We start from the raw sequence: 18,062 nt of genomic DNA, 5'->3' as shown, positions 1-18,062 counted from the left end.
CCGGGCTGCGCGGGGCTGGGGCCCTCTTGTCCCCAGAGCTGCCGCGCAGCAGCCCGTATTCTCTCCCTTCTCTGGTGTTCTGAGTGTGCGGTACCCTTTCTCGAGTAGTCAGGAGATCCCAGGAGAGGTATACGTTAGAGAAGATGAGGAAACAAATAAGCAGAAAGTTCCCCTTTCACTTGCCAAACTCCAGGTGAGAAAGCGGTTGTGTGGGTCGTTTGGGGGTGGAGAGGCAAGAGGAGGGAGCATGGGGGCTTCTGTCTCCAGGCTCTGCCTCCACCTTCTGCCCCCTCCCACACGTGCACAGGACAGTAGCCCGTTCAGAGAGAGCACAGTGTCGGCCGCGGGACCCAGGCGGGCTGGAGGAGCCGAAGCATTCATTTGTGGAGGGGATGGTGACCCCTGCCCTGTATATTTCACAGCGATGTTGAGAGGACCCTGGGCGGTCTGGAGTGGGGTGAGCTTTGCATGAATCAAACATCATTCAAATTGGGGGTTACTTATCCATGCGCCCTGGGGACACCTAAACACTGCTGCCCTTCCAGGTGCAAGGCGAGAAGGGAGGCCCCTCACCCCGCCACCATGTACAATGAAGGCTGTAATCTCGTCACCCTTCGACCTTCAAGCGGAGGATACGGGGACCTTAGAGGTCATATGGAATCCAACCCCCATAATTCACAGGTGAAAAATTGAGGAGGGGGCTCACAAACACATGGCGAGCTAATGGCAGAGATGGTGGGATCTCCCTCCTGCTCCTGCTCCAAAACCTCCCAAAACTCGTTGCTGAGGAGAGGATACTGGCGATGGGTTGAAGAGATTGCGTGCTCCGCTCTCCCCCTTCCCTCCCCTTCCAACACCTCCCCTCCCTCCCCTCTTCTGCATAATCTCAGCCCCCACTCACTCATGTTCCCGGGTCCACTTTGAAGGCCTTTTATCACCAGTCTCTCCCCAGATTTCTACCCTTGTCCATGTCGGTTCCTGCCTTGACACCCTCCCCCCGCCAGCCCGCCAGTGACCCCATCTGGCCCTGACCGATGTACAGGGTGTGTGGGCTTAGCAGCGAAGGGGGGTTTCCTGCCCACTGGGTGGGTGGAGGCATCCCCAACTTAAGCACTGATTTCACCTGTCATTGCCCACCTGGGGCCCCACAAGTGAAGCTGGTGGCTTGGAGATAACCTGATATGGCAGATGGGCAGAGACTGCACAAATGACGGTCTAATTGACAATCGTGATTAGGAGCAAAAGGACGTCTTTATAGACCCAGATGCTCTAGGTTGAAGTTGGGGAGATGGGAGGTCGTTTCCAGGTATCTGGGAGAGGAGGAGGGGTGCTGTGCATCTCCACGACAGGTTGTTCCTTAGAGATGGGAGAGGGGTGGGGCAGTAGAGGATGCCACGATCTTCCTGATCCTCGTCCGTACACAGCACACCCCCCTTCCCATGGGAAAGCGACCCGAGGTCTGCTGTGTGGCTCTGGAGGTCCCCCTCACACCCCACTGCCCTGCCCCTGCTCCAGACTGCAGACTGCAGACTTTGCAATTCATTCCCTGCCTGCCGAAGCTCCCAGAAGAATGTTTAGGGGCAGGGAAGAAAGGGGAGGGAAGGACCTCCAAACTCCAGGACAGGCACAGTGCTTTCATCCAAGTAGCGCTCAGCCCTGGATCAGCCCACACCTCTCGGCAGGGAGAGCGCTTTGCTGTGCTGAGCGTGGGCATGTGCTTTGGCAAGGAGCGCAGTGTGGCTGTGTATTACAGTGTAGTATTCCACTATGCTTATTACATATCGTACTTAACATATTGTATTCTACTTACTATGCTTTAGCGGTAATCCCCGTACATTATACTACGTCCACATTATATAAAACGTCATTTTATGTGTGCTTGTGTTTATGTTGAATGAAAGTTGTACCAAGAGAGCTCACGTGTGCGTATAAGGGGGGTGAGAGCAGACCTCTGCCCGCCCCCTGCCCACCCAGCAAGGTGTGGCGGTTTGGACTGCTGCGTTTGTGCCTCACCTGGTGACCTGCGGAGGGACAGGCATGGAGTGAGAGCATGCCTTTGAGGGGCTTGTGACACTAGGTCACACTGAGACTCGCCACCCAGAGCCAGGTCAGGGCCCAGCCCTTGGGACCTGGCCCCTTAGGGTGCCCAGTAGCTGTGCCTCATGGGGGATCAGGCAGCAGATCAGGGGACAGGGGACCTTGTGTGCCCCTCCTCCAAGCCCAGCCCGGAGCTGGCGGGTCATTTGTGAGCCACAAGCTCCACACGGTGTGCCCGGGTGCTCATGAACGGATTTGCGCTCGTGTGTGGCGCGCGCTGGAGAATGTGTGTTTGTGAGTGCGTGTGAATGCGTGTGCACATCTATATTCAAACTTTGCTGGGGGAGGGGTGGAGAGAGCCTAAGAGTCCCTCCAGGAAGGTGGGGGTGGGAAGGAGATAATTACCTCTCTGTGATGAGAGATTATCCACCCTCCTTCCCCCAGAGGTGATTTATAATTTAAAGATAAAGAATAATCAAGTCCTGGCAAGGAAGGACACAGTGTTGTGGGTCTGATTAGAATCTTGGGACCGACCAGCACGCGGGGGAGGGGACCGGCTGGGGGAGGGGAGGTCTTGCCTGCCCCCGCCCCCGCCCCCCGCCTCCTCGAGGCTCAGCATGTCCGAGCTTGGCCCAAATTACAGCCAATCGGTCCCCCATTATTTCTCCCAACTTTTAATTTCTGCTTCCAAAGGATCATTGCCCGCGGTAATTGCAAAGGACCCGTCCTTGTGCGCAGAGCAGGCTCCGGGGACCGCAGTGTGAGGCGGCGCACACCGCTCGTGCACACGGCCGCGCGCACACACAGCCGCACACCCTGAAGACACTCGCACGCGCGCTCCTACCGCCGGCTCCCGCCTGGGTCCCGCGGTCGGCCGGTGTGCCCGTTGGCGGGCGCAGGGAAGAGGGAGCAGCGGCGATTCCGCCCTCGGACGCCAGCCGGTCCCTCCACCCCGAGGGCCGCAGGGCCCTGGGGTGCAAACCTCGCCGCTGTAGACAAATGTGCACACATAAAGACCCGGACCGAAGGACTTATTTCTCCGGGCGTGGGAAGGGGGAGTTTGCTGCGATGTTTCTCCTTCCTTGAGGCTATCGATTTTTGTGTAGGCCTTCTGCCGTCTGTACGATTTTTTCTGTCCCCATTTTGGGGGGGCGGGGGCGGGGGCGGGGGCGTGGGGGCCCTCCAGCCGTCCCCATTTTCGATTCCACGTCTAATGAGCGACCCTGGGGGCCGCCGGCCCCGCCCCCGGCGGGGACTCGAGGCCAGGCCCTAATTTGACGACGCGAAGGGGGCGGGGGCGGGGGCGGGGGCGGGAGGGGACAGAGGGCCGGAGACCCTGAGCGAGGGAGGCCCCGAGACGCGAGAGGAGACCTCGAGCGGAGCAACGGAGAGAGGCGGGACCGAGGTCCACGGAACGCCTGGGAGGGAGCTGACGACGCGGCGAAGACCCCGGGAGTCGGCCCGCGAGGACCCCACTCCTCGCCCCGGCCGCCGAGGGCCGCCGGAGCCTCGGGAGCCGCCAGGGCGCCAGGGCCCCGAGCGCCGGGAGCCGGGGGAGAGGCCGGCCGGCCGCCGGGACGCCCCAGTCAACTCTTAAGGCGCGCCCGGGGGCCTCGGCGGCCCCTCCGCAGACGGATCCCGCAATTATTTAAAAGCCGGGGCTGTCCCCTCCCCCTCCGCCCAGGAGGCCGGCGCGCCGTTTCCGGACGAGCGGAGGCGCAGCGGCACGCCGCGAACCGCGACAGCCGCTCGCGGACCGCACTCCGGCTCCGGGCTGTGGGTCTGTCGGTCGGGCCCGGGGCGCAGTCCGTGTGTCCCGCGCGGGACCCGCCTCCTCCGCCCGGGACCGTTCGCAGCCAATTAGGCGCGCGCGCTAACGAGGGCGGCGGAGCCCGCGGCCGCCTGCGGGCGCACGTGTGTGCGGCGAGTGGGCGCGTGGGCGCCGCCGGCGGGGCCGCCATAAATGAGCGGGCCGGGAGCGGCGGGCGCCTGAGGCGGCGGCGGAGGCGGCGCCAGGCAGCACCGGCCGAGCGCGAGGCTGCACGGGGAGCGAGCCGACCCGCGGCCGCGGCCGCCGGCGCGAGACCGTGCGGCGGCGCCCGGGCCGCCGGGGATGGGAGCCCAGTAGCCGGAGGGGCCCGAGCGGCCGGAGCGGCGGGAGGCCGGCATGAGCGCGAGCGGCCCGGCGGCTACCGGGGACGGCCCCGCGCTGCCGCCGCCGCCGCCGCCGCCCGGGCCCGGTCCGGGGCCCGCACCGCCCGCGCCCGCCGCCGCCGCCGCCCGGGACGCCATGGACGGGCGCGCCGAGCTGCCCGCCTTCCCGCGGGCCGGAGCCCCGCCGCTCGCCGCCAGCGACACGGTGCCCGCGGCGCCCGAGGGGGCTGGGGCGGCCCGGCCCGGCCCGCCGCCGCGCCCCACCTCCTTCTCGGTGCTGGACATCCTGGACCCCAACAAGTTCAACAGCAGAAGACGCCGCTGTGTGCTGCTGGGCCCCGTGGCGCCCGCGGCATGCGCCCCGTGCGCCCCGGCCCCCGCTGCCCCGGGACGCCCACCGCGCTCAGAGGAGCTGGAGCGCCGTGCCCTCGCCGCCGCCGGAGGAGCTGGAGTCGGTACCGGAGCTGAGCCGCCGCGTGAGTAGGGCACGGCCGGCGCCGGGTCGCGGCGGTAGAGGGACGGGCCGCGTCTACGCGTTTGCGCTCCCGGGACCCCTCGGCGAACCTGGCCGGCCCGGCGCCAAGGCTCGGTGGAAAGTTCGCAGCGCGCGGGGCCCGCACCAGCCCGCCCGCCGCCTGCGTCCGACCCGGACTCCAGGGCCCGCACCGCCCGGTGCCTCCCGGGATGCCTCCCCCGGACCGGGCCCAGGGCTACGGGCTGCATGGCCGGCCCAGGTTTGGCCACCGCGCACCCCCGGCATTGGAGGGCAGTAGGTGGCAGAGGAAGGGGGTCGTGCGCGGCGGCTAGCCCGTGACCTCCCCACTCCCACCGCAGCCTCCGGAGACCTCCCTCTCTCTATTCTTTTACTTCCTCCCCCCCCCCTTTGTCTCTCTGTCTCTCTTTTTTTTTTGGACAAATCAGACTAATTGTGACAAAACGCTGGTTATCTCTGGAAAAACAATTAAATCCCTTCGATTACAGTTAAGGGGAAATGTGCTTAGCGGCGGAAAGCGGCTGGTAATGGGGCGGCCCGCAACCCCGGCCTGGTCGATATCCCATTACGGCTGCATGCATATCTCTTTCAAGCACCTTGCAAACTCCCCCCGAACATCTAAATTATAGGGTCAAAATTCGGATAATTACTCGATTAAAACCTATTACACTTATTAGGGGCCGCTATTGATCGAGAATTGCATTCGACCGGCTCCTGATTGCTTTTGGTGCCCCCTCCGCCGGCCTTTCCTCCCTCCAACTTCCCGGGCCCTCTGCCCCGCCGGGAGAGGCACGCAGGGCCGGCAGGGCTCGGGTGGGCCTCTTCAGGCGAGGGGCCTCCCGGCACCTGCACTGGGCTTCCTCCCGGTTGGGCGGAGATGAAGGGGGAACAATCGCGGGAAGGCTGGAGGGGAGCCCCTCAGGCTTTCGGCCTGGCCAGGGTTCTGGGAGTTTCCGCTCAGAGCCTCCATCAAATGGGGAAGACATCCCTGTCGGAGGGCCCAGTTTCTTGGTAGTTTAGGGAGGGAGCTGGGTCAGGGCTCCTCCTTCCTCAGCCCACCCCTGGACAGAGCGGAAGCTGGATGGCAAAGTGCTGTCAGGGTCACCGGGGGGACCGTCTCTCCTCCCGCTAAGGGGTATGGGTGGGGGCCAGGATATCTGCCCTGCCGGCCTCCGAGCAGCCCCTGCGGTCACCCTGGAGGAATCTTCCAGGACTGAATTTGTCCTTTATTCTCCAGTTCTCCGTGCCAACCTGACCGGGGCCTGGTGCCCGACTGGGCAGCATGGTGTTGGGCGCCTGCCCTGGCTTCTCTCCTGGTTGTATGACCACCTGTGGGAGCAGGGGCTGCATAGAAACACTACTCCTCTCACCTCCCCGCCACCCCTGCCAGGCCCTGACCAGGACAGATGCTTTCTTCCCAATTTCTGAGATTCAGGTTGCAGCCACCGCGCGGGCCTCTGCTTGGAGGGTCCGGAGGGGTCCGGAGCTGCTGCTCAGACTTGACCTAGTGGGGACTCCCAACCCGGCTGGTCTCAGCACTGCTCTAGACCCCCACTGCACAGGCCAGGCCCTCCTGGTCGGAACCAGCCTGGACCTGCTGGGGTCTCAGCCGAGGGGCCAAGGGTGGCCAAGTTCTAGGGCCCCAAGTCTTGAGGTAGGGATGGATCCAGGGCAACTTTTTTGGTCCCCGGAAATCGCCTCCCCACAGCGGGCTCCAACCTCACCCCAGGACTCTGGCCGGGCCCGCTCTTAAATGCCCAGTAATTGGCTGGCTCTGTTGGAGCCTTGTGGTAATTGGAGGGTAATGTACGCTGAAATAAATTAAATGGCCGTTAATTAGTTTGTACATTACGCAAAATGAGTTTAATTAAGTTTGTATCTGCCCCATGGATCGATGGGCTCTTTCCCTCTGCCATAAGCCCTGCGGCCCCGTCCTGCCCTGCTGGGGCAAAGGCGCTGGGCTCGGGAGATGGCGGGAAGGGGGGCCTCTGGAGAGAAGGAATGCACAGGGGACGGAGGGAGAAAGCGTGGGAGGGTGAGAAGGAAAGGAGGGAAGAGGGCAGGGAAACGAATGCGCTAAGGGGAAAGGGAGGCAAGAAGAGAAGCAACGGAAACAGGAAAAGGGATTCGTTAAGGGGAGCAGGGCGCCGGAGGGGCGAGCGAGCGGAAGGGAGGGCGCCGGGTCGTAACTGTGCTGTCCTCCCTCCCCGCCCTGTCCCCGCCCGCAGACGCCGGCGACCCCTGCAAGGCGGACGAGGCCGAGGCCAACGGCTGCAGCAGCGGCGGTGGCCGCAGCCCGAGCGCGGACAGCGGGGACGAGGCGCCCGACGACGAGGACGAGGACGAGGCGCCCGAGGCGGGGGCGGCGTGCGGCGCGGAGGCGCGGGGAGGCGGCAGTGGCCTCGGGGCCCGCGGGTCGGGCTGCCAGGGCGAGGCCGAGGCGCCCCTAGGCGCTGTCGATGAGGCCGCTGTCCCCGGCCCCCGTGGGAACTCGCCCGGAGCCCCGGGCCCGCCGGGAGCCTCGGCGGCGCCCGGGGGCGCGGGGACGACCCCGCAGGGCGCGGCGACGGCGACGAAGCCCAAGCGGAAGCGCACGGGCTCCGACTCCAAGTCCGGGAAGCCGCGGCGCGCGCGCACCGCCTTCACCTACGAGCAGCTCGTGGCGCTGGAGAACAAGTTCAAGGCGACGCGCTACCTGTCGGTGTGCGAGCGCCTCAACCTGGCGCTGTCGCTGAGCCTCACCGAGACGCAGGTGAAGATCTGGTTCCAGAACCGCCGCACCAAGTGGAAAAAGCAGAACCCCGGCGCCGATACCAGCGCGCCGACCGGCGGCGGAGGGGGACCGGGGCCGGGCTCCGGGCCGGGCGCGGGGCTGCCCGGTGGCCTCAGCCCGCTCAGCCCGTCGCCGCCCATGGGCGCACCGATCGCCATGCACGGCCCGGCCGGGTACCCGGCGCACGGCCCCGGCGGCCTGGTGTGCGCCGCGCAGCTGCCCTTCCTGTCGAGCCCGGCGGTGCTGTCGCCCTTCGTGCTGGGCTCGCAGACCTACGGCGCGCCCGCCTTCTACGCGCCGCACCTCTGAGCACGGCCTCGGGACAGGACGGGACGCCGGGCCGGGCGGCCCTCGCGCCCCCGAGGCCGCGCCCAGGACCCGAGGGCGCCCGCCGGTCGGCCCTTTTGTAAGGCTGACTCTGTATATAGCCGATTGCTACAGAAGAGTTTTAAATTTATAAACGACTGTCCGCGCGCGTCGGGGCCGAGCTCGGCCCACTGGGAAGCACTTTGCCGAACTCTACTCAATCAATAAACCGCAGGAGGCCGCGCCCAAGTCCCTCAGGCTCCCGCCTTGCCCGCGCCCCGTCCTCCTCGCCGCCCTTCGGTGGGGACTTCGGCGCGACCGAGGCGCTCCGGGGTGCTCGACCCGGCGCGGGCCTTGGGCCCCAGTTTCCCTGCCGCTCGGCGTCCCGTGGCCAAGCTCGCCCCGTCCTGCGTCGCCCGGGTCCCCCCACGCGCTTGGGAACAGGCGCGCGGCCTCGGTGCTGTGTGCGCTGAGGCTCCGGTCCAGGAGTCCCGGGGCCCCGCTCCTTCCCTTCCCCTTCCCCTTCTTCCGCCCGGGACGCTTGAGGGTGAGGGAAGCCCAGCGGCACAGTGCCCGCGCGGTGGGGCCTGGGGGCAGCGCTCGCGCTGGGTGAAGACTCTGCCCCCGCCCCGCTGCGCATCCGCGCGGCCTTCCCTGAGCACCGGGCCGGCCCGAGGAGGAGGGGGCTCCCGCCGCTTCCCAGTGGAGGAAAGCTGGGGCTGGCCGGGATGGAGCACCTGCCCAACGGCGCCTGAGCCGGACCCCGAGCCCGGCCCGCGGGAGTCCGGTGTGGCCACCTCTCCTCCAACAGCCTGCAGCCCGGCTCTGGGCGCGGTCCCCACGCGGGCTCCTGGAGCCCTGGGGAGCGAGGGGAGGGGAGAGGCGGCGGCGTCTGGGCCGGGTGGCTGACTCGAGGCGAGAGCCGAGGCTCGGGGACGCGGGCACTGCTGCAGCCCCGCCGGTACTCAAGGTGGGTGTCCACGGTCGCTGGACGCCGGCGCGGTGAAGCCGTGCGCCTGCCCCGCCCTGTGGCTGCTCCGCGGCCGAGCCCTACGCCCGCACAGGGGACATCCCTCTCCGTGTGCGATTAGCGAGCTCTCAGAGGGACTCTTTCCTGCGCTCTTCAGCCCATCACCCACCACCGTGGGCAGGGCTGGGGCTGAGGCTAGGGGTGGGGAGCAGGACGGCCCTGCGGCGGGTGAGTGACAGCCACCGCCGTCCAGGCCCAAGTCCGGGAAGCCGCGGCGTGCACGCACCGCCTTCACCTACGAGAGGGCGCCCCACGTTGTCCTCTCCATCACCAGTGGGCAAAGGGTGGGGGAGGAGCAGCCCCCGACCACCGCGCAGGGGGGAGGGGCGGAGGCAGCTGGAACCGCCCTGCCCACTGCTGCAGCCCCTGCCGCCTGGGCCTCTGGCCTCCCGCAGGCTGCTCCTCACCTGCCTCAGACCCGAGTTCCCCTCCATGCACCACTCCGCCTCTGCCCTCCCCATCAGCTCGGGGCTGGTGCTGCTGAAATTCTCGGAGTATTCTCGCTGCTGGTGGTTAGCCGCCATCCGAATCCTCCACCCAACCTGCGGGCAGCCGGAATGTCCCTGAATCTAAGCGGCCGGGGTGCGGAAGGGTGAGGACAGCCCTGGTTTCACTGCTGAGGCCTGGGCCTCCAGGCTGTAGACAGCTGACAGAGGAGCCCCAGAAGGCTCCAAAAAGTTCCAGAAGGCTCTTGGCCTCAAATCATCAGCATTACTGTGCACTTAGCCCCAACAGGATGCCAGGGGCTGCCAAGCAAGAAGCCACAGCCTCCACTTCCAGGAGCTGGGGGGAGAGGCCAGAGGAGGGCAAACCATCAGGACCTTGCAGGAGCTGGACCTGTCCCTCAGGGGTCCCCTGCCTCCCCTAAGCCCACCTTGCTGGGCCGGAACCTGCTGGAATAGAGGGAGAGGTCAGGGAAGACCAGTGCTCCCGACCCTCCACGAGGCCTGGTCCTGCAACGTTGTCCACGGTGGGGCAGGGGGGGAGGAAGAGGGAGGGAGTTTCAGACTCGAGACTCGACAGCTCTGGCCTCCTCCCTCTCCCCATCCCACATCCTGCCCTCACTCACCAAGGTCGCCCAGAAACAAGGCGACCACACCGCTGGACCCTTCAACATCAATCAACCGTGGCTCAGGACATGGGTGCAGGGGGCCGTTGGAAGCCATGAGGCAGGGAATCAACGCACCCTGCCCGCCCGGCTCCACCTCCGGGCTCGCAGACTCAGCCCTGAGCTGATACCACAGCTGTGATTGGCCCACACACTAAGCATACACTGGGCCGCTCTGAGCACCTGTGCAGGCCCTGCTGCGGGAGCGGGGACGGCTCCCTGTCACTTCCCTGGGCCCCTCCAGTCTCTCTCTGGTGCATGCCTACCACGTGCTGGGCCCTGTGTCAGCCCATCTGAGCCTCCCCACACCCAAGTGGCATCCGAGCTACGGGTATCTGTACATGGTCACATGGGAAGAAACAGGCCCTGACCCCGGCCTGGGTGCCCTTGCTCACTCCTGGAGGTGCCCACAGGCCCAGCTCCCACCCCAGCCCTCCCGCTCACTCTCCTATCAGGTCCTCAGAATCCGCCACGTACCTGGGGAACTTGGGGGTGCAGGCTCCTCTGGCTGCTTCCCCAGGGACCCTCCAGCTGGCCCTGCCACCCTTGCTCCCAATAGGCTATGAGGGGCCCCTGCCTGCCCAGTTCTCAGCCTGGGGTTCCTGAGCTGGAAGCAGAGGGGAGTGGTGGCCCTGCTGGCACCTCATCCCTGCCCCCACCATGGTCCCACTTTGGTGTCAGTGCCATGAGGACTGGCACAGCCCCAGGATCTTCATGTACTCTGGGAAGGCCCTCCTCCAGCCCCTAGGACCAGCCCTGGCCCCAGAGAGCATCCACCCCCAATCCCAGAATGGTACTCAAGTAGTTTCCATCATGTGGAAGGAGCAAGCAAGACACAGCCCCTGCAGGTACGAGCCCGGACAAGCACAGGCACCCAGAGCCCTCCCTGGGGGGCTCCCCTCCCCACACTGCCCCCCAGTCTCCTGCCCAGGGACTGCTGAGCCCCGCCCTCCTCCCCTCCTTGTGCCCAGCCCACAGCTGGCTGGCTGTGGTCCCTTGCTGTGTGTTAGGCTTTGGTTGCATGAAAGAGAAAATCTGAATGAACAGAAGTTGAAAGGAGATTGTTTATTTTTTCTTGTGTGAGGGAATGCTGGCCTTTGGCAGCCCTGGGCAGCTAGGACACCTTCCCAGGGTCCTTGGAGAACCAGCTCTGTCCAGCTCTCCACTGCCTCATCCTGGCTGGGCTGGGCCCTCATCCTCATGGACCCATATAGAGGGTGAGGCTCCAGCCATCACATCTACGTTCTAGGCAGCAAACAGGAAGAGAGAAGAGGGGCACAACTGCCTCCTTTTAAGGCGATTTCCAGAAGCCCATGTAACAGATGCTCACACCTCATTGGCCAGAACTTGGTCACATGACCACTCCTAGCCGAGGGAGGTTGGGAAATGTAGTTTTTCTAGCGGATGCACTCTCATTCCTGGTAAAAAGGAGAGTGGGTGTGGGGGCTGCTAGCAGACCTGCAGAGCACCCTAGCAGCTCCACCCAAACGTTTCCCTGCCTGCCTGCCCCACTTAACTTTAACCAGCTTTGTTCCGTTTGGGCATGTTGGGGACCCTCAGCCTTACCCAGTCACGGCCACACCCTCAGGGGACACTCACCTGGACTGCAGCCTGCCCCTGGCCCACTGTGCTCACTTCCCCGCTCAGGACCCCCAGTGCCCACCGCCCCACCCCCACGGCAGGCTCATGCCACCTGCCCATCCTGCCGCAGCCCTCCCCTCCCCCTCCAACGGTGGCCCTGCTGGCACCTCATCCCTGTCCCCCCATGGTCCCACTTTGGTGTCAGTGCCATGAGGACTGGCACAGCCCCAGGACCTCCACCCCTCCTTGCCGGGCTGCACTGGAGTCCAAATACGCTCTAGTGTCTCCACCCGACCCGGGATTGCTTCTGGTTGCCTGCAGTGTGGCCCCCTTTCAGAGCCGAAGTTACCAAAAGAGCTGTCTACGCTGGCTTCCCTCCTCCCACCCATCACACCACCCTCTTGCCCGCCCACAGCCCTTCCTGCTCCCTTGCCAGGTCTGCTGCTGCTGCTTCCTGCCACGGACGCTGCCTATTCCTTTTCAAAGCTCGGGGGGACCCATTGCGCCCACCCCTGTCCTGCAGAGGCAAGGATGAGCCCCAAGGGCCAAGCCCAGCTCTTCCCCATCTCAGACGTGCCCCCAGCCGCACCTCACTCCCCTCCCAGGACCCACTGAACTCCCGCTCCGTCCCCCCTCCACACGGCAGCTCTCCTGTGGCCCCCTCTCCAGGCCCCCCAGCCCTCCCCAGGCCAGTGGTGCTGGCCCAACACTCAGCCTCCTTCCCCCCCCCTCCCCCCCCCTTGCTCCAGGTCAGCCAGCGTGACCTACCACGTCCCCCATCCCAGGGTGGCACCCAGGTCTCCATCCTGGGCCACTGAAGTGTCACTCAGCTGACGGACCTTCCCCAGCCATGTGCGGCTTCCTGGAGGGTGTGATGTTTCCATGGGGAAGGGCAAGGCTGGACAGACAACTCGGGGCACCTGGGGGCAGGCAGGGGCATAGTAGCAGGGAGGGGGTGGGGAGGAATCAAACAGGTCATTCTCAGGGACGCAGGGACCGTCACTCAAGGGGAGGGTGCAGAGCTGAGGCACACAGGTCCACGGGGTGGCAGGGGGAAGTCCCGTCCATTCCACAGCCACATCCCCTGTAGGCAGGCCACAATTCCGGGTGCCATGTCCCACCCCATACCAGACAGCCGTGTGGTGGCCCCCTTTGGAGAAGCCCCTGCTGGGCACTGACCTGTTCTCCCTCTTGCCAGGACACAGGGCTGATGGCAGCTGGGCACCCATCCCCAGAGTAAAGACAACTTTTCCTGCTTTCTGGGCAGCTAGACAATGCCATGTACTAGGTTTGGCCCAGTTGGCATGAGCAGCGTGTATGTTGCTGGAGGGGTTCCCAGGGAGGCTCCTCACAGGAAATGGCTGAGCCCAAGGTACACACCCCCGCCCCCCTTCTGCAGACCCAGTGATGGCTGGAGCTCCAGCAGCCACCTTGGGCCAAGAGGTAGCCTTGGGGATGCAGGCCCTGTACTCTGATACTGGGAAGGGATGAGGCCCAATGGCTCCGTGCGGCCTCGTCCCCAGCCTGGGCACCACCTTAGGACAGAAGCACATTTAAAGCCTTGTGTTCACAAGCCACTGTTACTCAAGAGTTTTCCATTCTGTGCAGCCAGCTCTGACTGCCGCTGTAACAGCCCTGCCAGTCCTCCCTCCTGCCGTCCCTCTGCCACTCCCTGGGCCGGCCCAGCCAGTCTGCCTTGGACCAGGGCACAGCACCATCCCACCCCGCACCCCACGGCAGCCCCCGTGGTCCCAGGCTGGAGCCAGAGCCCTCAGCGCCACACGAGGACCTGCTCCCACCAGCCCTGCCCGCACTGCCCCACACCACCCGCGCTGACAGGGACTCCCCACTCACTGCTCCCGCCCTCCTGACGAGAACCTGCCTAGCCCAAACGCCAGCACTGACGCCGCCCTGCTACACGGCCTTGGGAGGCCCTGGGACCCCACCCCCCCAGGCAGTCCCGCTCTTGCTTGCCAGGTCCTCACTGGGGCGCCCTGCTCTCCCACATGCAGGTGGGCTCCTCAAGGCACTCGGGGTGTAGCCTTCCCCTGCTGGCTCCAAACCCACCTACTGCCCAGGCTGTCCCAGGACCCCTGCCCCTCCCTGACTCATGGGGTCCCGAGCAGCACGTGACAAGACAGGTGGGAAGGGGGGGCACTGAGGGCACCGAGGGAGGGGGTGCAGCTTCCTCTGGGGCCTCTGAGGAAAGTGGGACCCACCCAGGACCCCCTCAGCACCAAGTCACTTCTTGGGGGCCCAGACTCAGCGTGGTGGAGCCTGCTCCCCGAGGTGCGGTCCACTGGGCCCCGCCGGCCAGAAGGGCCAGCCCAGCTCCCACTGCTGCCCCCGCCAGCCAGAAACACGTGGACCTGTGGGTTTGTCTTAACAAACACTCACGGAGAGTCGTTGAAAGATACGATGCAAAGGGCACCAGTCACAAATCAGTCATGAATTCAATTTTATAAGAACACTAGTTATCTAACTTTACGTGAAGTTATACAAAAGAGAACAGAAATATAAGAGGTCTTTGACATAGGCATGTACTACCAAGGCACAGTAATTAAAAGAGTCTGATGATATATAAATAGGCAGACGAGTTGATGAGATAGAACAAAGTTCAGAAATAGAACCACTGTACGTAGGGACTTTAATAAATGATAATGGCAGTATTTTAAATTTGCAAAAACAAAAGAATTCATTACTAGTGTTGGGACACCTGGATGGGTATTTAAAATAAAAAACTGAATTTCCAGAGCCATATTTTATATCAAAATAAATCGTAAGTAGATCAGTGACTTAAACATGAAAATGCAACCTATAAAACTACTAGAAGAAAAGATGGAAGAATTTTTTAATACAATCTTTGAGTGGGGAAGGAATACAAAACTCAGAAGCCATGAAAGGTTGGTTAAATTCAACTACATAAAAAATCTACATGGCAGAAAACAACATAAGCAAAGTCAGAAGATAAAATGAGGAAACATTTGTGACTCATCATGTACAGCTTGTTACTGAATAAAGAGCTCCCACAGTTTAATAAGAAACCAATAAGCTAACAGAAAAATGGGCAAAGGGTGTGGAACACAATTCACAGAAAAGGATAAACAATGAATGCTTTAACATTATGAAAAATGCTTGCTCTCACTCCTAAGAGAAACGTCAATTAAAACTATAACATGCTACTTTCTCATGGAGCAAAGACCAAAACATTCATCAATTGAGAGCCAAGGCAGAGTCAGCAACTGGCTGGCAGAGCGCTGAAGGTGTGCCCAACACACGGACACATGCACACACAGCTAGTCGGAAAACCACCAGACTCACTGGATCAAAGCATTTAAGGAAATCTCTGTCCAATCATTAGCTAATCACTAAGCTGCCTTGAAGATAAGTCAACAGGTCCAGTCTGAGACACAGAAAAAAGAACGAAGAAAAATGAACAGGCCTCAGAGGCCAATGGATACCATCAACCAAGTGTATATACATGATGGGAGTCCTAGGAGAGGAGAGAGGGAACAGGGCAGAAAGAATCTTAGGAGAAATAGCGGCCAAGTTTGATGAGAAACAATCTCTACAACCAAGAAGCTCAACAAATTCCAAGCAGGACACACACAGAGACCTTAACTAGACACTTCGTGGTTAGAACAGTCAGAGGATAAAGACAAACAGAGCATCTTGAAAGCAGCAATTAAAAACCCAACTCGTGTTCAAGGCTTCTTTCCAAAGACTAACAGCTAGCTTCTCTCCAGAAACCCTGCAGCCCAGGAGGCCGTGGGATGACACACTCAAAGTGTTGCAAGAAAAAGACTGTTAAACCAAGAATTCTACATCCAGCAAAACTATTCCTCAAAACGAAGGAGAAATGAAGACATTCCCAGAGAGACAAAAATGAAGAGACTTCACTGCTAGCAGACCTGCCCTACAAGAGACACTGAAGGGAGTGCTTCAGGTTGAAGTGAAAGATACCAGATTCAAATCCTCAAAGAGAAATTAGGGCACTGGGAAAGGGAACTACAGAGCCAGATAAGAGATAGTATAAATGTGCTTATGTTTGTAAACCTTTTCTTTTCCTATCTGATTTAAAAGACAACTACATAAAGCAATCATTACAAAACTATGTTGATGGGCTTACAATCTATTAAGATGCAATTTGTATGACAAAAATAGCAGAAAAGAGCTGGAAGGAAACAGAGCTCTAATGGAGCAGTTTTTGTGCATTACTGAAATTAAGTTGTTATTAATCCAAACTAGATTGTATTAAGTTGTTCATCGTAGTCCTCAAAGCAACCACTGAAAAAAATTACTTAAAAAATAGTGGTAGAGACACAAGGGAATTAAAGTATTACAAGGGAATTGAACAGCCATTTAACACACAAGAAAAAAAGGTAACAGAGGAAGAAAGATTTAAAAAGACATGTAGAAAAACAGAAAAATGGCAGACATAAATCTTACCTTATCAGCAATTACATTAAAGATAAATAGATTAAACACTCCGCTCAAGCAGCAGAGACTTGGTAGAACAGATTTAAAAACATGATCAAATATATGCTGTCCATAAGAAAGACTTTAGATTCAGAGGTATAATGAAAGTGAAAGGCTGGAAAAGGATATACCATGCAAACAACCAAAAGCTACGCTAACATCATACAAAAGAGACCTTAAGGCAAAAACTGTTTAGTACTAGAGACAGAGAAGGCTGCGCTATAAAGGGTCAACCCATCGGGAAGAAATAAGAAGTATAAACATATAGGCACTTAACAGAGCCCTAAAATACACAAAGCAAAAACTGACAGAGAAGGGAGAAATAAATAATTTAACAATAATAGTTGGAGATTTCAATACCCCACTTTCAATAATGGATTTAACTGCTGGGGTAAAGATCAATAAGGAAAAGAAGACTTAAACAACACTATAAACCAGCTAGACCTAACAGACTCTACAGAACACCCATCAACAGCAGAATACTCATCTTCTCAGCTGCACATAAAACACTCTCCAGGATAGATCATAAGTCTCAAATTTTAAAGAACTGAAATCACACAAAATGTGTTCTTTGGCTACACAGAATGACATGAGAAATCAAATAACAGAAGGAAATTTGGGAAATTCACAAGTATGTGGAAATTAAATGACAAACTCCTAAATAAACAATGGGTAAGGGGGCTTCCCTGGTGGCGCAGTGGTTGAGAATCTGCCTGCTAATGCAGGGGACACGGGTTCGAGCCCTGGTCTGGAAGATCCCACATGCCGCGGAGCAACTAGGCCCGTGAGCCACAACTACTGAGCCTGTGCGTCTGGAGTCTGCGCTCCACAACAAGAGAGGCCACGATAGTGAGAGGCCCTCGCACCGCGATGAAGAGTGGCCCCTGCTTGCCGCAACTAGAGGAAGCCCTCGCACAGAAACGAAGACCCAACACAGCCAAAAAATATATATAAATAAATAAATAATAATTAAAGGTGCTAATAATTAAAAAAAAAATGGGTAAAATAAGAAATCACAAGAGAAGTTAGAAAATACTTTTGAGATAAATAAAGATGGATACACAACATACCAAAACGTATGGGATGAAGCTAAAGCAATCCTTAGATGAAAATTTATACCTGTAAACACCTACGTTACAAAGAAGATAGATCTCAAATCAATAAGCTAAACTTACACTTAAGAAACTAGAAAAAGAATCAAAAATACTAAACACAAAGCAACCCAATGGAAATAATAAAGATTAGAGTGGAAATTAAGTAAAAAATGAAAAATAATAGAGAAAAACAACTTTGAATAGATCAGTAAAACTGATAACCCTTTAGCTAGACTAACCAAGAAAATTAATGAGAGAGAAGACTCAGATTTCTAAAATCAGGAATGATAGAAGAGACATTACTATCAACCTTACAGAAATAAAAATGACTATAAAGTAATGCTATGAGCAACTGTATGTCAACAAATAATAACAAATAACCTAGATGAAATGGACAAATTCCTAGAAATATACAGACTACTGAAACTGACCATGTGGGATTTATCCCATGAATGCAAGTGTGGTTCAACATATGAAAAACACTTAATGTAACACACCATACGAAAAGAATAAAGGACCAAAACCACACGATCATTTCAATAGATGTAGAAAGTGCATTTGACAAAAATTCAACTCCCTTCACGACAGAAACACTCAACAAACTAAGAACATAAGGAAACTTCCTCAGTCTGATACAAGGCCATCTACAAACCCAGCTACCATTACACTCAATGGTAAAAGACTGAAAGCTTTTCCTCTCAGATCAGGGACAAGACGAGGATGTCTACTCTCTCCAATTCTATCTGGCACTGTACTGAGGCTCTAGCCAGAGCACCTAGGCAAGTCAAAGAAATAAAAGGAATCCAAATTGCAAAGAAAGAAATACAACTTTCTCTTGCAGATGACATGATAGTGTGTATAGAAAATCCTAAGGAATCTACACACACACACAACTATTAGAACTAATAAGTGAGTTCAGCAAGGTTTCAGGATATAAGACCAACATAAAAAAAGTAGTTGTATTTCTATGCATTAGCAACAAACAATCCAAAAATGAAATTCACAGA

At 58.8% G+C, this 18,062-nt stretch overlaps 1 protein-coding gene across 1 annotated transcript; it reads left to right on the top strand.

Moving 5' to 3' along the window:
• Positions 1 to 4,204: 4,204 nt before the first annotated feature.
• Positions 4,205 to 7,766, top strand: NKX1-1 (NK1 homeobox 1). Its single transcript, XM_061191862.1, has 2 exons — positions 4,205 to 4,667; positions 6,913 to 7,766. The coding sequence occupies exons 1-2, from the start codon at positions 4,205 to 4,207 to the stop codon at positions 7,764 to 7,766; spliced, it is 1,317 nt and encodes a 438-aa protein (XP_061047845.1).
• Positions 7,767 to 18,062: the final 10,296 nt, after the last annotated feature.

This window comes from Eubalaena glacialis, chromosome 5 (assembly GCF_028564815.1).
Source record: "Eubalaena glacialis isolate mEubGla1 chromosome 5, mEubGla1.1.hap2.+ XY, whole genome shotgun sequence".
Taxonomy (NCBI): Eukaryota; Metazoa; Chordata; class Mammalia; order Artiodactyla; family Balaenidae; genus Eubalaena; species Eubalaena glacialis.
The sequence above is the reverse complement of the archived record's forward strand: the minus strand, read 5'-3'. Positions and strand labels throughout refer to the sequence as shown.